Source organism: Ictalurus punctatus, chromosome 5, assembly GCF_001660625.3.
Source record: "Ictalurus punctatus breed USDA103 chromosome 5, Coco_2.0, whole genome shotgun sequence".
NCBI classification, from domain to species: Eukaryota; Metazoa; Chordata; class Actinopteri; order Siluriformes; family Ictaluridae; genus Ictalurus; species Ictalurus punctatus.
The window spans coordinates 8,199,312-8,223,961 of NC_030420.2; the positions used below are offsets into that span (position 1 = coordinate 8,199,312).

Consider the following 24,650-nt stretch of genomic DNA (forward strand, 5'->3'; position numbering starts at 1 on the left):
TGCCCCGGTTTTTGTTTTGGATTGGTTAACAGTTATCGGCACGCCAGGGTACGCGAATCCCTGTGCAGGAGGTGGGATTTTCATGAAACGGGTAGCTAAAAAAAAATATTATCGTGCTGAGGAAAGGGTAGCGGCCCATGCTTGTCACATGGGGGTCATGTGATCAACATCAGATATGGCGGAACGAAAGGGACAAAAGGTCTCGGACATTAGACTGTACATTGAAAAGACTTGTACTATTACAACATTCCACAGTTTGCTATTAGATAATTAATAATGCCTGAATCTGAAACACACAGGCACACACTCACACACACACACACACACACACACACACACACACACACACACACACACACACACACACACACACACACACACACACACACACACACATATCAAACTATGCTAAAGCTGTTAATCCACGAGGTGGCGCTGTATACTCAAATAATCAGTTCGTAACGGTGTTGGTCGTCTGTTTTTTGTTAAATGTACACACTAGAAATGTTTAAATCCCACTTTCTTCCTCATTATTGTACGTAATATCTTTTTCCTAGAATAGAATGTCTTTATATATATATATATATATATATATATATATATATATATATATATATATATATATATATATATATATATATATATATATATATATAATTGTGTTCAACAGTAAATGAATCATATTAAAAACAATGAACATCTCAGTTCTATACTTTAACTAAATACCATTTTTTATATATCAGCTTACTGTGACACCTTTTTTTTTTTTTACACAAAAACCTCACTAAGTAAAGAAAATAAATGTAATATTTTAATAATACAAAATACAAAATGACATTCAATAATAATAATAATAATAATAATAATAATAATAATAATACAAAAGCACATTCTACAATAATAATAGGAATACACAATAATACATAATAATAGGAATACATAATAATACAAAAGGACTTTCCATACTGTGTGTTTCTTTAGTAAATAAAGTTAATTTATTTAGTCATTTTTAAGAAACATGGAAACATTAAGGGACATAGTGTACATTTTGGTGGCACTCTGACATTATCCTCAATAAAGCATGTTAGTGTGAGGTTTCAATGTCAGACAGACACTCAGCTATAACACTGGTGTGACTCACATTATCATTTATATTGCTTAATCTGTAGCCTCAGCAGGCAAGTCGCTTCGTGCAGCTGGAGAACAGAAACACTCTTTCATAAATCACTTCTTCAGAGTCTTGTGGATTGTTCTGAGGGCATTCGCACAGTGTGTTGATATTGAGCATGCGCGTACACAAGCACACACTGATGATATTTTTACTCGTCTGGACACAAGAGAGAAGGTGTGATGTTCTCACACACATGTCCACCTAACATGTCTGGTTGTTTAGGATGAAACTTTCCTCTTAAAATGTTAAAAATCAGCCCGGGTTTGTTTCTGGACACAGTGCATCCGAGCTGGTAAAAGACTGCTATGCATTTGACTAAACACATATTATCATATTAATGAATAAATATTGATTATTATTTATGTAAAGCCTTTGTCTACATTTCTTCTACTACATCATTTTATTTTTAACCTCAGAGATGAACATTTTCCCCCAAACATACAATAGACAAGTTAGTACATGGGGTAACAATGATATTCTAATTGAATTTATAAAACAGGGTCATCAAACATCAAACCCAAAGCAGAGAACTGCAGTTACTGATAGCAGTTCTTTAGTTAACAGTACTATCTTTTCTTTAATGCCTTCATCATCTCATCTTTCCAGAAGAATTCATTATAGAAATTTCATTTACTGCTTGGATTTCAAGAATAAAGCTACTAAATCTGATTATAATCAGATCTCAGACCTGGTGACCCAAAGCACAAGTTTACACGGAATCTGGTTTCTTTTTCATCCCAGCATCTTTTCTTAGACGCCCATTGTTTTTGACTGGTTGTTAAATTTTTCAGCTTTTTCTATGTTTTAATAGAAGGAAATCGGAGACGTTTCCCTCCTGCTAATTCCCACCCACCGTCCAGCACAACACACTCAGAAGAAAGTGTCACTGTGATTGACAGGTGAGAGGGTGTAGCGTATGCCAGCCAGTTTTGCTCCTTTCCACTAACTTTGTAGATAGAGTCTAGATATGTAGAATAACAATCTATCCCTGCTTTCCTTTTGTACTCACTTTACTTCTCCATGGAAAAACAGTGAGTCTTTTACTTCTTGGTTTACAAGCCACAGCAACAAAATCATTATTAAAAGACTCTGATTTTGACTCAAAGCTAGCGTTGTTTATTCTGTGAGTAATGCTAATATAATCTCTCCAACTAATTGTGGTACATATTATGTCCTGCTTGCATGATGAACGGTTTCTCCAAGTGTGTGTATCTTAAAAAAAAAAAAAACTTTATCTATTTTGTGTATAGGTTATATTTTAGAATATACCATAGCGCTCCTTCAGTAAACTTCATTGAATGAGTCAGTTCATTCTGCTTCCCAAGAGACACTTCTAAGGGTTCTATAACTTTGTCTCATTGTGCACGAGCAGATCAGAATGTGCCAGACTGATGAGCAGTCGTGAGTCCACTGCCTTCACACTCCTCCAGAGCCTTGTTCTTTCAACCTCACACATCTTCTCCCTTGCCACTACTCTCTTAGTAAAAAAAAAAAAAGAGCAAAAGATTTAACACTCATAAATGTTTTATATCCCTTAACGGACATGTTAGAGAGGACATACAGTAATTTTGCCTAAACTTTGTTCTCAGACAAAAACAAACATGATCACGGTTTGTTTTGTAGAACCTTATTAGAGCTTTCAGAAACTTTTAAGGAAGCTATGAAGCCTTAATTATTTAAAAGAACCCATGAAAAAAAAAATACTGTTTTTCTAAGACTGTAGGTGTGGTGTGTCTTTTTAAAACATAAAGAAGAAGCATACCAGGTCAAATTTAGAGAAAACTATTAAATTGGGTCGAATGTTTAATATGCACTTTTTAAAAATAAATGTTCTTCAATGGTTCTTTACAGCATCATAGGTTCTGCAAAGAACCTTCTTCTTGTCAAGAACCATTTTTTATTGTATAGGGTTCTTGAGTTGAGCTATATGGTACTTTGGAGATTAAAGAAGTTCTTATGGTTCATTATAAGTTCTCCAGAGCAGTGAATAGGTTCTTCATGGTATCATCCCTTAACAGGTTAACATGAACCCTATAAACTTATTTGTGGGACTGGAAAACGTTCTCCTGGCATCAGTTTTAAGAACCTTTCTTTGGTTCCTTAAAGCACTAACTAAGCGTTTTTAGATAACTTATGATAACATGGTTCCATGTGGTACTGCTATGAAGAACCATTTGTGGGTTCTTTAAAGCACCAGTAAATACATGGTTCTCTGAAGAACGTGAGAGTAAAAGGTTCTTTGTGCAAGTCAAAAGGGTTCTCCTACGGCATCAGGCTAAAAAACACTTTTTGGGTCTAATTGGAACCTTTTTGGAAGTGAGTTTATTAAACTGCTCCCCCGCTGGACATATTGTTGTTTCTTATTCTTAACTCTTATTTTGTGTGACTGTCTTTAAAGAATGAAATAAGCCAACTGCTTGTAGAGAAATGTTCTGAGAATGACTTAAAGTGACTTTCTTTATATTTTAGTTATTTTCTGTTACCTTAGATAAGTGTGTTTTCAAATGCTAAAAATAAAGTTTTCACTGTTAAAAAATTGAGCTTAGTAATAATAATAATAATAATAAACTGTAGCACTTTCCTCTACTAATAAAGCACAAAATTGGTCCACACCCAAACTAAAGTCACATTTCTTAACTATTATGCTAGATTTGAATAATATGTTTGAAAATTGCTGCTGCATTTGATTCTTGTTTAACACAAAAAAACTTTGTTAACCCACTGTGCCTTTAAAACAGCTGCAGCACAGGAAGAGCTGGAATCTGTATTAATCCTGAAAGATGTGTAGAATGATTAGGCAAACTTGTGAGCCATGCTGGTTAGATTCTTGTGAAACGGAGCCCTCGTTAGGCTACATGAAACATCTTTGGTCTATTAGGAAGAACAAAAGTAAAAAAAAAAAAAAAGAAAAGAAAAAGGCTCAGCTAGTTACCACCTACACTTCAGCCGTGCTGGCACAGATCTCACATTAGTCACACTGTATGGCTACTGTTCGCTCATTTCAAAGCCTCAATTGCTTAAATCCAAACTAAAAGGAATGGAAAAACAGAAAAGATAAAGAGCTATAAGGAGTGGGTGGAAATGTGATGCTAAATACGAGGGAATAAAAGCATCTGAGTGATCTTGTGATGAAACATTGGGGATACTGAAAAATCTGCTGGCACTGATTTGGGTGTAAACACTAATGTTTTCCTTAACAGTGCATTTAACTTACTACAGTAATGTGAATGTAGTAGAAATTTCTAGTGCCTGATAGGTTAATGCACTGTGCCTCCGACACTGGATCATTTATTTCATTGAGGGCGATTTTTGTTTCTGAGGGCCTGCTTGGGTTGGGCTGCCTATCTACTCACTAAATCACCCCCCCTCAATACCATATGCCACTCCTGGATAATGGCCGACTCATGAGTGATCGTTGATCAAAAACAAAAGATTGAACAGGCTATTTACTGGGATTGGGTGTAATTATGTGGAAGCAACAGAAAATCTATCAACTGACTTGAATTGATTTGAACTAATTATCATAACAGGAACAAGCTCTCCTTGTTGCCTCTTTGGATTGCAGACAGACCAGATATGTTTGAGCTTATAGGAACTTGAGGGTTAGTAAAAGTAGTTATTGCAATGGATGGTGTACAGTGAGCCAAAAGTGTCCCAATTGTTAAAACCATGTTAAAGATTGGAATCTGGGCCAACAATGGCCAAATAAGACCAACCATAAAAATATTTTGGCCAAATATTGGTCCATATCATGTCTGAGATATGTTCATAGTTGGTTTGGTTGCATTTATCACCATTAACACTAGGCAACCAAATGGGGGCCAGATGAAAACATCAAACATTTCATCAAACATTTGCCTTCTGGGCTGTTAGGACAGGAATTCATCAGGAATTACAGCTATAAGTCAATATTACGATATTAAGACACACATAAATGTTTTTCTTAGTATCCTTGTAAGGACCTTCCATTGATTATTGCTGTGGCTTATTAATTCTATGCTACACTTAAATCTAACCCCAACCTTAACCTCATCAACCAAATTAAAACATTTAGGTTATTTTAGCTTTTTAAATAATCATTGCAGTTTTTTGTTTGTTTGTTTGTTTTTTGTTAAAAGGTAGTTTTCTCTGTAGGGACCAGCCTGATGTCCCCACAAGGTCAAAACGGTCAGATATTCCTTTCCTTGTGGGGACATTTGATCCCCACCAAGAAATAGAAACCTGACCACACACACACACACACACACACACACACACACACACACACACACACTGCTCGTTTTTGGCTCTCAGCGCGCTTCCAGTCGCTCGCATCGAAAGCATTTTATTGTACAGCGATAACTGCAATTTACATGTGTGCTGTATATCCATGGAACAAAAAATAATAATAATTTACAGATTGACAAGCTCTCCAACTCATGCAGGCATATAGTGTAGAAAAATAATTCGACGACTCCGTCTTGCAAAGGAATATTCACTCGAATTTTATATAAGGTATACATTACTAACACAAGGACTGGTGAGTGAGAAGCGGAAATTGGTGCCGTTTGAGCGGTGCGTGGCCACATGAGATATTACCGTAGTTTACATTAGTATATAAGAGATGTTACATGTTGCTGAATGTGGCCGATTTTGCTGGAAAGAGGACGTAAACACCGTCGGCTCTTTGGCTAAACTAGTGCAGAGAAGTCTCAGATGCGCGATCGACGAATTCTAGGAGAAGAAGGAGCTGCAATATACAGTACTAGTTGTGCGTAATATGGACGCAAAGCGTTACTCCGCGTAACTGCGTTTTACTGTTTAATCAAGGTGTAAATTAACCTGTAAATGATCCCAATTAACAGACATTTAACTAATTAAAAGTTTTAGAGTTAAACATAATCACGATGCTGTATGCCAAATTTGGTATTTTGGAATATATCTCATGTGGCGCGTTTAAGGGCAAAGATGGAAGGGAAATGTACCCATGTGTCGAAATGAATGAACTATTCTTTCTTGAAACTGTTTCATTTCTCGTCACAGTGCACGTGTCGCCTATTGCATCTCCTCCAGCTCTTCCGGCGCGCTCAGCCGCTTGCCGGGGTGCTGGCGTTTCTCGTTTGCGCGACTTTGCTTCACTTCATTGAGCAGCTGGAGCAGCAGACTGGCTTTACTGCAGCCCGGCACGTCACACGGGCTTCCGCTGGACACTTCCGAAGGGTCCCAGGACCTTTTCCCAGGATGCTGCCGTTTGTCCAGTTCCCACAAGTCCACCGAGCTGGCTGCGCCCTCCTCCGCATCGCGTCTGCCGGGATGCTGGCGCTTGTCGTACGCGTCGTACCGCTTCCCCGGGTGCTGCCTCTTGGAAAACTCGCTCAGCAGGTCGCTTTGTACCGAGGTCTGACCTTCCAGCTCCGAGCGCCTGCCCGGATGTTGCCGTCGTTGGAGCGCGACGAACAAGTCCGACGCGTCTTCGCGCTTACCGGGATGCTGCCGCTTTTGAAGCTCCGCGTATTCCTCCTCTTCATCATCATCATCGTCCTCATCGCGCTTACCAGGATGCTGCCGCTTGCCTGGGTGTTGCCTTTTTACCAACCAGTCTGGCGGTACCGGAAACAGGTCTGGAGACGGGGTACATGGAGGGAAAAATCGTCAGACGGTTTCAGCAGAAGTTGTGCATTTCAGTATTTTTCTGCAAGTTTCATGTCCGGAGAGAGCTCATTTCCACCTCATATGCAAGGAGATTACAAGAGAAAACAGAAACTAAGCAAACACTCTCAGAACGAAAGGTACCAAACTGTAATTTGCTTTTTAGTGGTACAGTCCACGGTGCATAATTTGTGAGTATGCATATTATACCTTAAAGCAACTTAAGATGCATAACTGGACCACTAATGCAGCTGTAAAGCGTTAATTAGAAAAAAAAGAAAAAGAAAAAGAAAAAAAGTTACATATTAAAAGTAGAACGCATGCCCCCCTGAGGGTACCACCTCTGCGACAGTCTGGTACCTTTATTCCTGAGAGTGTAGAAGCTTTTTCCCTCCCACGGTTTATTTGTCCATTAAAGGTTCAAAATAGTTGATTGTCTTTTCTTTTTAAACAGAAAGTGGAGGAGATATTCTTTAGATGAAATCTTTTTAACCGGATACCTCACCTGCTCACCAAGATGTAAGATGGATGCGTAAAAAGTGTTTAAAAAGAATTTAAGCAACTTTTTTTTTGTTTGTTATTGCGTTAAGCAACAAGCCTCAATCTAATCCAACTTTCGATTTAATCCTATATACAGTAAATGCTTTAATAAGATCTCATAATTCAAAAGAATCACATTAAAGTGAACGTGGCTTGCGTAATGGGTTGTGCGTAATGCTGATGCTTTTGAGCTACACATCTCGCCCATTTTAACACTCTGTGGTTAAAACAACAAAAACAACAAAAACAACAACCCACACGGATTCAAAATCTATAATGCACACCGTTTGAGCTCTCGTTGTCCTGCTGGTTTTGGAGGAAGGAGCGGAGGAGCTGGCCCTCGGCGCGCTGTAACACCTCGTCCAGAGTCGGATTTTCTCCCCCAGAGTCACTCGGGACATTTTGGCACTGAATGCTGAACACCGCTAATGAGACGAGGACGAGGAGACACACTGCCCTCATTGCAAGTTCGGATTCCCTGAAAAAAAGTGCATCGAAAAAGTCATAACGTGCATCAAAACAGCAAGGATGCATAACATGTTCTTAGACAATATATGTAGTATATATTATACTTCTCCTTTCTATATTAAACAGTGACGCCCTTCTCAATTCAACACGCATTTTGATATATGCAACACAAAGTTCAAAATATTAAAAGTCATATAATCCAAGATCAGTCCTGCAAAACGAATTTTTCTTTACAAAAAAAAAAACAAAAAAAACAAAACCTTAACAAATAAAAGAACACACAACACCAGCACGCGCTCTCATGCAGGAACTTTTCTTTGCCTCACCTGTTTTGCACGAAGCTGATACCGTATGCGTAAAAACCTGTTTATCAATCGCGACCTTGTGCAAAAAAAAGTTGTTTTAATCTTCTCTGCTCCACGTCTGACCTGCAAGGCCGGGATTAACGATGAGCATCTGTAAAGTTTGGTTTATATAAGCGCTCGCGCCCCCGTCACACCGTCTACAGTTGAGCGGAAGTTTCGTCTCTTTTTGATGTCACCGATTCATCACTGAGGACGCGTGCGTGCGTATTTGTGCGTGTGTGTGTGTGCGTGCGTGCGTGCGTGTGCGCGCGTGTGTGTATTGACTCTAACCTGAGGAGGGCGCAGTGCTTTCCAGGTGCTAAAACGGATTAATGCGAAGGGACTCATTCATAAAATGGAAAGCCTTGGAGAGATATGCTTTATCAGAGAGTTATGAGTTTATACACCGACATCTCACGAAGAGATTTGAGCTAAATGTTCACGGCGCATGCAGGATCAGACTGGATGCTTAGAGATATCCAGACTAGAATTTGTTATATGTAGCCTAGGTATTGTAATATGACACTATGTCATGTTATTGATGAGAAATGTCAAGAATCCACTGAATACTTGCTGTGTCTGAAATATTGCAACACTATCTGAAAACAGTACTTTTTTTTTAAGCATCTACGAATTCTTCAAATTTCAGTGAATTGCAGTTCCTTGGGTAATAGCACAGTATCTCCTTACAAAGAGATGTGTGTATATGTGTGTGTGTGTGTATATATATATATATATATATATATATATATATATATATATATATATATATATATATATATATATATATATATATATATATATATATGTTTCCTTGTACTGAAAAATTCAATTCACATCAGTTCTGTTCAATTTTATGCGTACAGAACTTTTACAATTTATGAACAATATCACAAAGTAGCTTTAAAGAAATATATAAATTCAGCATGTAAATTTTATATTTTACGAATTTACAGTTGTGCTCACAATTTATATACCACTTGCAGAATCTGTAACATGTTAATAATAATAATTAAAAAGAAGAGGGATCAATAAAACGGCATTTTGTTTTTTATTTAGCGCTGCCCCGAATCAGCCATTTCACATAACAGATGTTTACATCTAGTCCACAAGACACAATAATAACTGAATTTACACAAAAGAACCAGTTCAAAAGTTTACATATGCTTGATTCTTAATACCGTGTGTCGTTACCTGGATGATAATTTTTATGTTTTGTGATAGTTGTTCATGAGTCCCTTGTTTGTTCTGAGCAGTTAAACTGCCCACTGTTCTTCAGAAAAATCCTCCAGGGCCTGCATATACTTTATCCAGCATCCTCTTTCCAACAGCGGCTATATGATGCTGAGATCCATCTTTTCACACTGAGGACAACCGAGGAATTTATACACAACTATTACAAAAGGTGCAAACATTCACTGATACTCAAGAAGGCAACACGATACATTAAGAGCCAGGGGGGTGTAAACTTTTGAACAGGACGATTGCTGTAAATATGAGCAAGCCAGCTGTGACAGTGACAAGGAAAAACTCCCTGACATAAGATGAAGAAACCTTAAGAGGAACCAGACTCAAAAGAGAAACCCATCCTCATCTGGGTGACACCGGATAGTGCGATTATAATGAATTCCCTTCTATATCTGTGTACTATATGGTCTAAAGTGCAGTTGTGTAACCAGGAAATTCATTCTAGTTTTAACACAAAATCCATTTTGTTGAAATTATCAACTGTTCACTGATATAGACTTGAGTGCAAAACTGTTCATGGCAATTGCGGTCCTAATGCTATCGTAGCATTACCGTTAGTATCAATTTATCAACTCTATTTTATTTGTATTGCGCTTCGTACTATAGAAATCCCTAATATGCAAGACGTAGGTAACAGTTGCAGGGGGAAAACTCCTTGAGAGGACACGAGGAAGAAAACTTGAGAGGAATGCATCATCTTCTGTTCTGGGTGATACCAGATAGTAATATAGTAAGTCTGTTGTATGTTCAGTATGAACATCATAATGTTTATGAATACAGCATCAGTTCTTATAAGGTACAAATCTACAATATGTAAGTGAGATTATCCATTAAAGCAAGGGAGAGATTTTGGTTGGCATTAGGGTTTCCATGTGAGATCATCCACAGCTACAGGAGGTGACTCACAAGTGCAGAAAGCTGCAACCAGAAGTAGAGAATCAGGATGAATCAGACAGGCAAGAGTGTGTGAGGAGCCACAGCAGAATAAGGATGTGTCAGGATCTGGCACCAGCATCATCACAACAAACTCCACCAGCATATGTTGACAATCCACACATACATTCCAGTATTGGAGCAATATAATACTTCTGGTTTTGTGGTGATTGTGTATAATCAAAGACTGAGACTAAGGCACTTTCATGTGCTACTTTAACTATGCTAATAACCTCTTATTGAATAACTCCTACAAACAACGTGTATACAATCATGGGAAAAAGAAAGTACACCCTCCAATTGTTTAATGATTTTAGTTATCAGGGCCTAAATAACAATTGGGTGGTCCTCACCAACATCTATAAACAAACTAATAACCTCAAATAACCTTTGAGAATGAAAATATAAAAGATATTTTTTAAACCTGAAACTGAATTGCGAGACATTAATTCACAGCCTAAGATAGTTTCCATATTTCCTCACCCCCAAACAAGGTATAAAGTGTTGATACTGATCAAACCTCTTCTGCAGTGCTGCCAATGTACATCATTTTCCCCCATAACACTTTTGCTGTACTATGTTGCTGAATGTAACTATTAAACTATTAAAATAATTAAGCGCTACAGATGCTGAAGGTGCTGCTTAGATGAGTAGCTAAAATTGCTGAGTACAATAATTTGCATACTATAGGACAAAATGAGATGAATTATTTTTTGATTTATATTTTTGAATTGTTTCTTGTCGCAGGATATACCCACGTTATATTTTTTAATTCTATTTTTTTGTAGATAAATCATTAAAGAGAAATACACTCACTGAGCACTTTATTAGGAACACTATACTAATACTGGGTAGGGGCTTCATTTGCTCTCAAAATAGCCTCAATTCTTTGTGGTATGGATTCCACAAGATGTTGGAAACATTCCTTTGAGATTCTGGTCCATGTTGACATGATGGCATCACACGATTCCTGCAGATGTTTCAGGTGCACTTTCATACTGCGACTCTCCTGTTCTACCACATCCCAAAGGTGTTCTATTGGATTCGGACCCGGTGACTGGGAAGACCACTGAAGAACGCTGAACTCATTGCCATGCTAATGAAACCAGTTTGAGAAGACTTTTCCTTGTGACATGGTGCGGTATTATGCTGGAATTAGGCATTAGAAGATGGAAAAATTGTGGCCATGAAGGGATGCACATGGTCAGCAACAATTCTCAAATAGACTGTGGCATTCAAGCAATGATTGTTTTGTATTAACAGCCCAAAGTGTGCCAATGAAACAGTCCCCACACCATTACACCACCTCCACCAGCCTTGACACAAGGCAGGCTGTATCCATGGATTCATGCTGTTGGGGCTAAATTCTGACCCTACCATCTCTACGGGATAAATTCATCTATTTAAAATCTATATACTGAATTTATATATTTCTGTAAAGCAGCTTTGGGACAATGTCCATTGTTAAAAGCGCTATACAAATAAAGCTGAACTGAATTGAATTGAATTGATCTGTGTGCCTTAACAGAAATCGAAATTCATTAGCCCAGGCTATCTTTTTCCAGTCTTCAACTGTCCAATTTTGGTGAGCCTGTGCCCACTGCAGCCTCAGCATTCTGTTCTTGGCTGACAGAAGTGGAACCAGATTTGGTCTTCTGCTGTTGTAACGCATCCGTCCTCAAGTTTCAATGTGTTGTGAATTCTGAGATTCTTTTTTTTTTCATCACAAATGTATAAAGTGGTAAAGAGTTACTGTAACCTTTCTGTAACCAGATTGGCCATTCACCATTGACCTCTCTCATCAACAAGGCGTTTACGTCCATAGAACTGCTGCTCGCTGCATGTTTTATCTGTTTTTGCACCATTCTGAGTATACTCTAGAGATTGTTGAATGTGAAAATCCCAGCAGTTATAGAAATACTCAAATCAGCCCGTCTGGCAGCAGCAATCATGCCACGGTCAAAATCACTGAGCTCACATTTTTCCCCATTCTGATGGTTGATGTGAACATTACCTGAAGCTGCTGGCCCGTATGTGCATGATTTGCATTGCATTGCAGCCACATGATTGGCTGATTAGATAATTGCATGATTGTGTAGGCGTACAGGTGTTCCTAATAAAGTGCTCAGTGAGTGTATGTCTTCTTTTTTTTCCACACAGAGATCACTAGGGGGTGCACACATTTGCACTCAATTGTATTGCATGCAAGCATTTGTGTTGTGTAATCAGTATTACTGTATAATGAAATATTTCAAATAATCAAGGAGTAATGAGAAACTCTAATACATCTCAGCAATATTTATTCAGAGTTTGCACATTTGCACATGTGCGGGAGGGATTTGTATCAAGCGCATGCAGAAGTTAGAGTAGGTCTTATTAATCAGGTTCATGAAAAGATCACGCAAAACTAGATTCAATTTGTTTATGCAGTGGCAATTCCACAGACAGGTGCAGTCCTTCATTCTGCCTTCATCTCAGCCTGAGCTGAGGAGGGAGTTGAGGGTAAATGAGTCATTCTGATGGGCAGGACTCCCAAAAGGCTAGAGCCTGGACTTCTTCCAATGCACCAAATATTTTACTCCTATTTGTAATTTGCAGGCTAAAATGAGACTTGTTCATTCAACTGCGCGAAGTATGATAATCTTAATGCTAACTCTCAAACAAATGCAGTGCCACTGCAGATTGTGATATAACTTTACATATACATATTTTAGTGTCAGCAAAGAAGAAGCTTGATCAGGAAGCATTGTGAAAACATATTTATTGTGAAACTCATAAACACAGGTTTGGTAGTTAGCCACTGTACAGACTCAGTAAGGGGGGGAAATGGCAGTTGTGACAAATCCCACCAGGCTGTTGCAAAATGGTGAACACAGCAAATGCAAAATAGCATGCCAATATCGGACACACAAGCAATACATTTGTACTCTAACGTCAGACAATCTAACAAAACACAGTTCCAGAGAGGTGCAACAGAATAGTCTTCATCATCAAGTGTCCTATCATCAGGAGATCAGATGTTTGAATCCCAACGATGCCAGGAGCCAAGGGAGCAAAACGGGCTGTGCTTTCAGGGTGGGAGGGGTGGAATACTCTTTCTCCCCTGTCAATCACAGCGACACTGGCCAATCATGAGTGTCTGTGAGATCATGTACGTGGAAGTAGGCAGATAGTGTGTTATGATGCCGTGTGATGCAGCATCTCGGAGGAAACACATGTTAGTCCTCACCCTTACTGAGAGACAAAACACAATCATAAACCATCAAAATAACGGGCAAGCATGGGGGCTCACAGGTAAGAAAATTAGCACTCGTTCTATGGAAGCTCAGCAATGCTACAATAGGTTATACTTATAATGTAATTTAGCATGAAACCAAATTGTCAGTAGCTGGTCAGACTCTGGGTTTTGTTCTTCATGTCCAAGCAGAACACAACACTGACACTTCTATGTTTCAGGATGATGACTGTAAGGTGTATTGGGTGAAATTCTTGAGTTACTTAATTGATGAGTTTGACTTAGCAGTGGGGCAATTGATTGGCCTGTAATATCACTGAATATAGAAAAAATATGGGATTAATAGTATTTATAATGGTAGGAGAAGCATCAAAACAGGGCATGAAATTGCACTCACAGATATTAGAGGAAGAGAATAACATTGACAGGAAAACAAGTCAGTGAAAGAGTGGCATTAAATTGGTAGGAACGCAAAACACTGGAAGAATCCTTAACTGATAAGATTGGAGAATTTTTGTGGTGTTTTTCATCCCATTCAAAACTTTACATGTCTGGTACTGTCTGTGCTCAAAGGAAATCTCATTTTAAGCATGTCAGGCCCACTTCTTGAATATTAGCATCTGTTAAATTAAGGGATACTTTATAGGCTGCCAGCCAATTAATGACAGAACCCATGTTTTTAAACCAAGGCAAGTTTGCAGAGATCACAAATTAATCAGACTCAATATATTCTTAATATGCTGGGTAACTATTACATGTTTATTTGAATCTGTGCCTTATAACTTGCATATCATATTATTCTAAACTTGTTTTGTCTTCTGCTTATATTTATGCTAGATTTGTTTTGCAATTGACATCGTATTTCATTCATTAAATGCAATTCTGCTTTTCCTCGAAGTCTAATTCTATTTTTTTTTTTTTTTTTTTACAGTTTTTGAAGTTTTAAAGTTACTCTTCATTTACTTTCAGCAGTTTCTGAAATATCAAACCAGCCCATCTAGCCAGCAAACAATCATGCCAAAGTCACTGAGATGACATTTTTTCCCCCATTCTGATGTTTGATGTGAACATTAACTGAAGTGCTTGACCTGTATCTATAGGATTCGATGCACTGGGCTGCTGCTACATGAGTGGCTGATTGATAATTGCATAAATAAGCAGGTATACCTATTAAAGCATATAGTAAATATAAGGTGATTTCATACCACAACAAGTGGGATGCCTTTTCAAAAGTGGTTTGACTGTGGAAAATGTTTGGGTACAAAAAACCCCACCAAAAAACAGTCAAAATGAGATGGATATTTTACGGTAAGTACAAATTAAGGGAAATATGGACTGATTTGAAATGATTGGCAGGACTTCGCCCCAGGGGAATTCTATGATCAGAACCTTCATTTACAACATCTAAATTTGGCTTGTCAGATCAGACAGCAATCCTTGATTATGGAGTGCTTCAATGTGATCTATTATAAGCATCCTTGAATTATCGTGATATCCTCTTGCAGTCCCGCAAGTACCCTCCCTGACTATTAATCCGTAATCATACTGAGACCGACAAGCCTCCAGAACATAAAGCAAATAACATTGCATTCATCTTCCTCAAAGCCCAAATGAGCAAATTATACACGCTCAGTCACTTTTAAATCCTGGCAAACGCCTGTGCTGCTGAATGGAGGAGAGCAGCAAGGGAAATGACCACGTAACGATGTAAATCATTACCTCTAAATTCGCTGTCACATCCAATGTTTCAAACTGTCAATATCCACCATGTTGCAGTTTGAAAGGCAGAAAGAAGGACTGTTAAAAGATACGTGCATTTTGTTAAACAATGAGGCAGTAACAACATTATCCTAAGTAGCAGTTAGCATAGGTAGGCTACTGGAGAGTGTGTGCATGAGCCTATATGAGACATTGGAATAATAATTTAAAAAAAAAAAACTGCTTCTGACCAACATAATTTTTTTTTTTACAGATGTCAAATGTATTATTTGTTACCCTGTCCTATTATATGATCAACTGACTATGGAAAATGGAGTATTGATAAGATAAAGTAGTGCCAAATTTAGGTTATTCAGTATGGTGTGTGTTTTGACTGCCAGCATTTGCAGAATGTGTCCATTTCTTCTGGAACGTTGTCATGATATGTACAGTACAACAGACATGAGGAGGAACCCTTGGGAGGAACCAGACTCAAAAGAGAACCCATTCTCTTCTGGTTGACACCAGATTATAAATCATTATACTTTTACAGCTGTATACTATAAAGTCAGCCATGACTAAGTGTGTTGAAAGGATGTTCAGTATGCGAATATTGTGTCTTGGTTGTGTCTGGTTAGAGCTTCTGCACTTGGGACTCACTCTTTGCTGCTTGGGTTTTCCCCACATGGATATTCTAAACATTTGCACTTTCCAAAAACAATTTAAGTCTCACCCTTTCGCCAGTGCGTAATCTTACATAGATACTGTAAACATATAGGATATTGTGGGTCTGGGATGAGCACAGGACATCTGTCTTGATTACAGCAACAGATCTTAATTACAAGTGTGTAGTATCCAGGTGAGAGTATCCACTGAAACACAAGTGAGTCTTAGGCATAAACTCTATGGGGCTATCCTCAGCAGCAGAAGTGCATCTCCTCCTTTAGCTTTAAAAATCTCACAAAGATACAGTCACAGACATACACTTGCTTTTACAGTGTCACCATCTCACATGCCCGCATTTGTAGTGGTAGAATTAGCAGGCAAAAACATATAACCTGAGGGGCCAGTGCTCCAGAGACAGTAATTACAGCTTCAACAAGAACACACACATGCACATGCGCACACACACCCCTCCCCCCAATTAATTATGTACTCAAGAGTTCAGAGTAGAAGGAGCCAGGTTGTACTGCCAGCTAGGCTGTGTAACAAGCAGCTTGTTTAGTTCTTTGCCTATGAACAGTACTGTATTTGTTTAGTCTGACACTAACAAGCAGCTTATATGATAATTTCCACATCTTCCTCCACATCAAGTCTGTGACTTATGAGTGTGTGAGAGACAGTGTCACAGTTCTGTCTTTTTTCTGTGGAAACTAAAAATATCATGTCCTGCGGGAGCGGCCCATGACAGAAAACTTTTTTATTCCCACATGTTTCTGATACCATCCTTTTCACTTGTCTAAAATGTAGGCCTACTTCTGAGTTCTTAATTAGCTGACTAAATATACTCAGCTCTCTGGAGTCAGGCATCTTTATCCCCAGGCAACTTGTACTTTTAAACTGATTTAACTGCAACAGAATGTTAATGCAAGATCTCTAACACGCATTGCATACGAATTCGATGACTGCTCTACTGAAAACTGGAGGTTATTAAAAATAAATAAAACCAGCAATCATTATTAGCAATACTTATTGATGCTTCACCAAAAAAAAAGAAATAACTCTAGCCAAAAACTCTAGACATACCTCTGTTATTTTGTCATTTCCAGTCTGAGATGATAAATATTTTCAGGCTTGTGACTATACTTAGATTTTAACCCATTATATTGAGTTATTTTCTTGAGATTGAAATAAATAAATAAATAAATAAAAATAAATAAAATGTCCTTTGTTGGACATTCATACCCATCTAGACACTGCTTGATGTTGATGGAGCTCCAATCCCTTATATCACAGATTCCCTTTATCCTACCGAGCTGTACTCGCACTCTTGATACCTGATGTGATGACGATGCCTGATCCAACTCACTTTTACTGTTGTGGCCTCTCTTGCCCTTTCTTTAGTGGTTAACCTTGCATAGATATTGTATATTTGTACCTAAGAACTGCTGCAATTATACAGACTATGGTCATCATACTGAACATCCTTTCAGCACATTTAACTGGTAAATGGTCTGCACTTATATGGCACTTTACATTGTCTCATTCACCCATTCACACACACTCACATGGTAGCAGAGCTGCCATACAAGGCGCTAACTTGCCATCAGGAGCAACTTGGGGTTCAGTGTCTTGCCCCCAACATGCACTTCAGGATGTGGAGCCATGCGGGCCGGGAATCGAACCGCCAACCCTACGATTAGTGGACAACCCGCTCTACCACCTGAGCCACAGTCGCCCATTTAGTACTGTTTGACTTTGTAGCATATAATGTATTGAAGAGTATTGATTTATAATCAACCTGGAAAAGGATGGGTTCCCTATAGAGTCTGGAGCATGTATTGCAGATGGGAAAGCCAGTCATGGGTGCAGTACATCCTGTCAGTGCCATTAAAAAGAACAAACTGGCTAGATGAAGTGCCTTCAATTTCAGCTAGTTGATGAGTTTTTATCTTACACAAGAAGGTCTCCTGCCCATTGTCCCCTCGGGCACTATACTGCTCCCCATTTGGTACAGGAAGAACCCAAGGTGACTATCTCTCTCTCGTAGGCCACGGCTACCAATCTGACTCCTTTCATTAGAAAGCCTTGTGTCTTCAGCAAAAAATTACTGCGGATGTCATCAGTCCTAGCATCCTGAACAGAAGCCGACCACAATCTGATTGGCAAGCATAATGTCTGCCTCTTGTTGGAATGACAGGGTGGCTAGCATTCTCACTGACTCTCAGTAAGCTCATACCAATTAATTGTGTCCTGCTTCAGTATTAGGGGTCCATTTTCTGACTTCACCCTGAGATTTAGCACCATAATATTTGCAAAGAAGGTGCACATGTCTCCACTGGCTTGCTCCTTGGTGGGAGCTCACAGGATCTAGGCGACACAACTTGAACACACCCATGGCGCTAGACAGAGGTGATGTTCTGATGAGCAGAACTTTGAATTGGAATCCCTCCCCTTGTAATGCAAACCATAAAAAGCATTTGTGTTCTGGAGTGATGAGGACATGATGTTAAGCATGACACAGTTCCACCAACATGAACCAGTCCAAACTGGCATACTTCTTCTGAACAAGGAAGCAAGTTAAATAGAACCCCTTGTTTTGAACTGTGGTTTCTCCTTTATAGTGAGAACAAACTTATTGCTTCAGAGCAAAACCTGGGGCCTGATATCAACAAAGTCCTGAGCCCTGACATGGTTTGGGGCTGGCAGCAGACTTGAAGTTTTGTATCACTGCAACACTGTCATCAGGGCCCACTGAGCGGATTGTGCATGCACAATGACCAGTGCTTCAGGTTGTGCTTCAAGCATCCAGCTACCTGCACCTGCTCTCCATGGGTGTTCTCCATGGTTTCATCTCACCTTCTAAAAATGTTGTGGTAGGTGGACTGGCTACTCTAAATTGCCCCTAGGTGTAAATGAGTGTGTGAATGTATGTGTGCATGATGCTCTGTGATGGACTGGCATTCCATCCAGGGTGTATTCCTGCTCTGTGTTCCCAAGATAGGCTCCACATTCACAGTGATCCTGAGCAGGATAAAGATCCTCATCTTTGACTTTGTGACTCAGTAGTGTGTTATTAAAGCCACCCTTTGTTCCTGTTTCACACAGGAGTCTTACAGTGATGTAGAAGCGCACCAATTAAGGGGCAGGGTTGTATTTGGAGAAGGAGACTGTAGACTCTCATTAGTCTGACTTTAATGGTGACACTCACTCCCACTTTTCTCAAGTAGAAATGATGATGCTTTTGTCATGGATGTAAAATTGGTAAGCAGAAACAATGTTGTTGGGATTAAATGTTTTTACGTATCACTGTCAGTTACTACTTCATTTTACACTACATCTTGTTTTTTTTGTAACGAGTACTCAATGGTGTGGTCACCAGGAAACAAAGGATTCTTTCTTTTAATGAAATATGATTGAAAAACATCTCATCACATGTAAATTTGACCTAAGGACAGTGCCAAGATACAGAAGGCAGTAAATTCGGCTTATTTTTTCCTTGTTTTTTCTGATTTAGAGTAACTGGATATGTATTGCTCACAAGACACACAAATGAAGCATTAGTTATATCACATTAGATACATCAGTAGCTGTGAAAAAAAACTGAATTAAAACTGAGCCTTAAGACCCAAATCAAAAGATAATTAAGCTACATAGCTGAAATATTTTGCGGGGACAAATATGTGGTCAAAAATCATGCAATAAGTGAAAGATTGCTGAAAAAATGGTGACAAGGTGAAAAATGATTCAATACATTGAATCTCCTCATGCAGCTCCTTGCTCATGGCAACATAGTTCACTATGGGGAGTCTTGTGACATAGTTCCACTTGGATGGGCCCCAACATGCAGCTCTGTGATGAAACGGTGCTCAATGGCCCTGTTACTACTTCTCCTGTGCCTGCCTCTAAAAAACAACAGGTACAGGATGTCATTCAGCGGATCTCACACTGCTCACATAATGGATGCCAGACAGTACCTATCCTGTGAGACTCTTTCTGACTCTTTTCCCCCCCAAACAACCTGTGTTGTCTAAGGTCATGAGAAGTAAAAACACAATAATTTGAAAAATGGTAATTCACCTTCCTACAGTTTAAATTAAGTCTAGTGATTCTGTCATAATTCTTGTGGAATTATAAATTTTGTTTATTCTTATTTAGTTTAATCACATGGTTGAATTGCTAATTACTTGTTGAAATGGATGCAGTGGTTACTTAGTGTTTAGAGGCTCAGCTACTGATCAGAATATGTACAGGTCAAGACCTGGCACTGCCAAACTGCCACTGTTGAACCCTTGAGCAAGACCCTTATTCTTCTTTGATCCATAATCCAATATGGCTGACCCTATGCTGTAACCCTAATCCAGCTTTCTAATAACCTGTACAGTCAATACTACAAAAACAAAAAATAAAGCAAAAAACAAAAACAAAAAAAAACTGTTCTGTACTTTTATGTGACAATGTGTGCGTATGTAAAGGCAGTCTTTATTTCTGTGCTACAAGGCCAGTTGATCTGAATTGATCAGTTAATATAGTGATACAAGCATTTATGATTGAACACGATATGACAACATGGTACCATCCCTCTCATTTAAGAAAGAGGAGAATATTTTAAAATAATGTATGTCCTTTGTTGCCTTCATTCTTGCAAACTGCCAAGTGCCCTCATAAACACTCATATTTATTTATATTAGCACATAAATTCAAACGTTTATTGTGCTCTTCAGCTCCTCTGAGGTCAGTCAAAACCCAACCTACCTTGGTTCTGCTGCAGTATTTCTTCCCATGGTCCTAGTTAGTATATGTTTCATACATGCTTTATGATAGAAATGATGGTTTGCGTCATACCGAAATTAAGTATGTGTCATATCATCCACATTAAAGCATACTAACCAAAGAAAGATTAATAAAAAATTATAGCACTGAAATATTACGGCAGTTGTCATGACAATGACCAACAATGGCAGCACGACACCTCAGATCACTGGGTGTAAACTGTCATGGCAACTTATGACAAAAAATCTTCCATTTCACATCTATGACATGGTTCTGTGAGTCTAAATACTGCATAAATAGAACAGTGGTATATCAGCTTACACTAGCAACCATAGGTTTCAAATTGCAAACATAAAAGTCAGAGATTTGTGCGCTTTAATATCCACTTCCCATTGTGTTCTGATAGTTACCACTTCATTACATGTAATATTAAGCTAAAAAGTGTAATAGTAATAAAAAGAGACAAAATTTCCACCTTTAAGTTTGCCTGGTATGATAAGTGCCTGTGACATTCAAGTAATGACAAAATGTTTGTACTTAATTTTTTTCACAATCAAAAAAATACTCTATTATTTCTTTGGGTCTCTAGTCAAGTGTTGCTGATTGTCTGCATGAATGCGAATACAAACAGGCTTGATCGCTATTACATGCTCCAGGACCCGCAGAAAAATAACAAATAAAGGACAGATCAAACTTTAACGGTTGAATGAATTTCGTATGGTGTGCTTTTTGTTTTCTGTGCCAAGTTCAGAGAACATTTGTGAGCATCATTGTTCATAAACTTTATTAGGAACAAAGTGGTTAGTCCAACAAAACTCCCAGACTTGGATGACAGGTGTAGCACATACACAATGATGGGGAGCTGGAAAATATGAATCACATTGACAGAAAGTAGAAAAACAGACACAAATAAAGGCATTGTCAATGCACAGCCCATATCCCTACACACTACATTTCCGTCTTACCCTTCCTTTCATTTCTCTGATAGAGGTCACCATGATGATATTTGACTGACAGCTGCAACTTGATGACAACATGGCAAGGTCAAGGGGTGAGCTACATCTCTCCTGGAGACAAGATACACGCTTAGTCACCCGGTCACCCTTCAGTACACACACTTATGTCAATGCTGGCTGACAGCAATAGGCTCAGAAACTCTTTGGGGAGAAGAGATGGCACATTGCTTGTGGACAAGGGGCCAGATAAGCATGAGGTCATATACAGTTTAAGCCACATAATTTCAGGGTTAAATGTAATGTAAAGCTAGCTTGCTTTGCTTTCTGTTCTGTTGTGGTTGCACTGTAAAAATGATCTGTAAAATGTTAATACTTTAAAAAAAAAAAAAAAAAAGAGTGATCATAAACATTGCATTTTGTTTTTTATTTAACAAAATTCTGAACAGGATGATTCTTGAGCATCAGTGAATGTTTGCACCTTTTGTAATTGATGTGTATGAGTTCCTCAGTTCTCCTCAATGTGAAAAGATGGATCACAACATTATATAGCCACTGTCGGAAAGGGGTCAAATATGCAGAAGATGCTGGAAAAAGAAAGAATATGCAGGACCTGGAGGATTTTTTCTGAAGAACAGTGGGCAGTTTAACTGCTCAGGAGAAACAGTTTGCTTAGCAGCTAGCTTAGAATAATTAACCTAGCAACCTCTCCTGGTGCATTACTACTCAGATGTATGCTCAAATTAAGAGTCAAGCAAGGTTGTACTTCTAAGATATCTGCTAAGCAAACTCACTAAAGGATGGCAATTAGCATTAACCAGCAAGTATGTGTTACCTTATCCACAATTGAACTAGCATTAATTTGCATTCCCAGATGAACCGAAACTATATTCTTTTACTGTGTGATGTTACCTGGATGACAAACAAATAGTTTTTAAGTTTTGTGATAATTGTTCATGAGTCCCTTGTTTCTCCTGAGCAGTTATCACAAAACATAAAAACTATTTGCTTATCATCCAGGTTAAATGTTAAATGTTAAATGTACCTTTGCAACTAGTGAAGTTGTAAAATGTATTGATGAACTATATATATATATATATATATATATATATATATATATATATATATATATATATATATATATATATAGTTTGGCTAACTTTGGGCAAATTCTATGCAAATTTTTCAGTGTGTTTAAACTTATAAGAGCCTCAGTCTGAGTTAAATGGGGTCACATTATCCTTTCACAGATGGAAAGTGTGTAAGCGGCAGCGATATATCTTAAACCTAAGCCATCAAACATCTGCTATAAAACATTTTCTTAACATTTCAGCCTGGAATGATTTTCTTTGCTATAGTTCTATTCAGATAAATCTAGCAGACAAACCCACAGGGTGTAGTAAATGCTGCCTAATAAGTTTGTATTCAGAGTCAGGCAGGTGTCAAGTCATGTCTGTATTGAGTGTCTGCATTGAATGCTGTGTTCTGATGTACCTTCATCTGGACAAAATTAAAGGCACTCTACATACTTCATTCACTGTCCTGCATACTGTCAAAATATCCTATATTCTACACACTGTCTCAAAATTATATGCATCCACCAGCCTGTAAAGAAGAAAATAGTACTAGCAGCATGAGTGTTTTTGAGACAATGCAAATGGCCTTGTTTTCCCTGATGGCCAAAGGCATTAGAATACTGCTGTACTTGGACATCTGGCTTTTACATGCCCCTACCAAGGAGCAGGCCATTCATCACACATGCATCTTATGATCTTCATCTTATGATCTTATCATCATCTTATGAGCAAGCCATTCATCACACATTCATCTTATGATGAACTCAGTAAAGAGGCCCTTAATACTGAAAATGGCCACCAGCTAGACTGACTGAGAATGCCAATCACCATTTCACTTCAGTATGTGGCAGACATTATCATGCTGTCTGTGTCTGTATTAACTCCTCTTGAGGATTCTAGGATTGTTGAAGGCAGACACATCTGTAGGCCTCTTGGGCTTGCTGGAAGTATGAGCTTTTCAGAAGTGGTCTATCAGCCAACAGTTCTTCCTGGTGGAGCTTCCCAGTGGAGCTGGAAAGTCCACTTGGACAGGATGCATTGGCCCACCACTGGCTTCACCATATCCTTTATGCTTTTTCTTCCAACCTTGCACATACTTCAGAGTCCTGTTTCTGGCACTGAGATGGCTGGCAAGTTGTTGCTTTTTGCTAGTGATCACATTACCCTGGTGGATTCCACCCAAGCAGATTTGCTGTCATAAATTGATGGAAAGATCTGGCACCTTCAGCCAGGTCATTTGTGCCTACAGGTTTGACCACAATGAATCCAAACTGAGTACTATGACCTAGCAGTCTAGGAAACACTCCTAAATGCAAGAGGCCATAGTACACAGGCTTTATATTCGTGAGTGGAAGCTGTTCTATAAATGGACTAGATCATTTGCAAAAGCACTAACTTTTCTCCATGGACTTCTAGACAGTGGTCTCCATCTACTCTAAAGTTCTATGTGGCAGCCATTACAACATCTCTATGGAGCTCATAAACTTTTTATGACCTTTTTGAAAGGGTGAGGATATTCCAGGATTCCCCAAGAACCTGGGGTGAAGTTTTCTCTTTGTGCTGGAGACCTTTTCTTCTGTCATGGATGAAAGACACGAGAGGCTCCCTTGTCTACGTAAAGCCTGGTCCACCCGGTGGTAGACGTCATCACCATGGTCTATAAGTGGGCTGCCCCTTCCCTGACATGCCACTGTGACATGCAACTAAAATGTGTTAACACTGCAGCTCATCTCAGCGTAGTGGAGTGACTGCTCAGTACCCATATTCATGGTGGTTTGAATACAATGGTTTGAATCTAGTAATGCTTTGTGTCTATATTCTTTTATTTTCTGTTTTAGGTTTCAGCACATAGAACAATATGAGTACTGCCTGCTTGTCAACATTTTTAGACTAAGATGACTAGTGACATCATTAGTATTTTTT

The 24,650-nt window shown here is 38.6% G+C and overlaps 2 protein-coding genes across 3 annotated transcripts in view; both read right to left on the reverse strand.

Annotated features, from left to right (window-relative positions):
* The window catches only part of LOC108265469 (cytosolic sulfotransferase 2), a 278,533-nt gene that overhangs the window by 131,208 nt on the left and 122,675 nt on the right, over nt 1–24,650 (reverse strand). The gene's annotated exons all lie outside the window — the stretch shown is intronic.
* Nucleotides 5,450–8,503, reverse strand: trh (thyrotropin-releasing hormone). The gene is made up of 3 exons (XM_017468004.3): nt 8,134–8,503; nt 7,624–7,817; nt 5,450–6,771 (listed from the first exon to the last, which is right to left on the reverse strand). The coding sequence occupies exons 2-3, from the start codon at nt 7,799–7,801 to the stop codon at nt 6,206–6,208; spliced, it is 744 nt and encodes a 247-aa protein (XP_017323493.1). The 5' UTR covers nt 7,802–7,817; nt 8,134–8,503; the 3' UTR covers nt 5,450–6,205.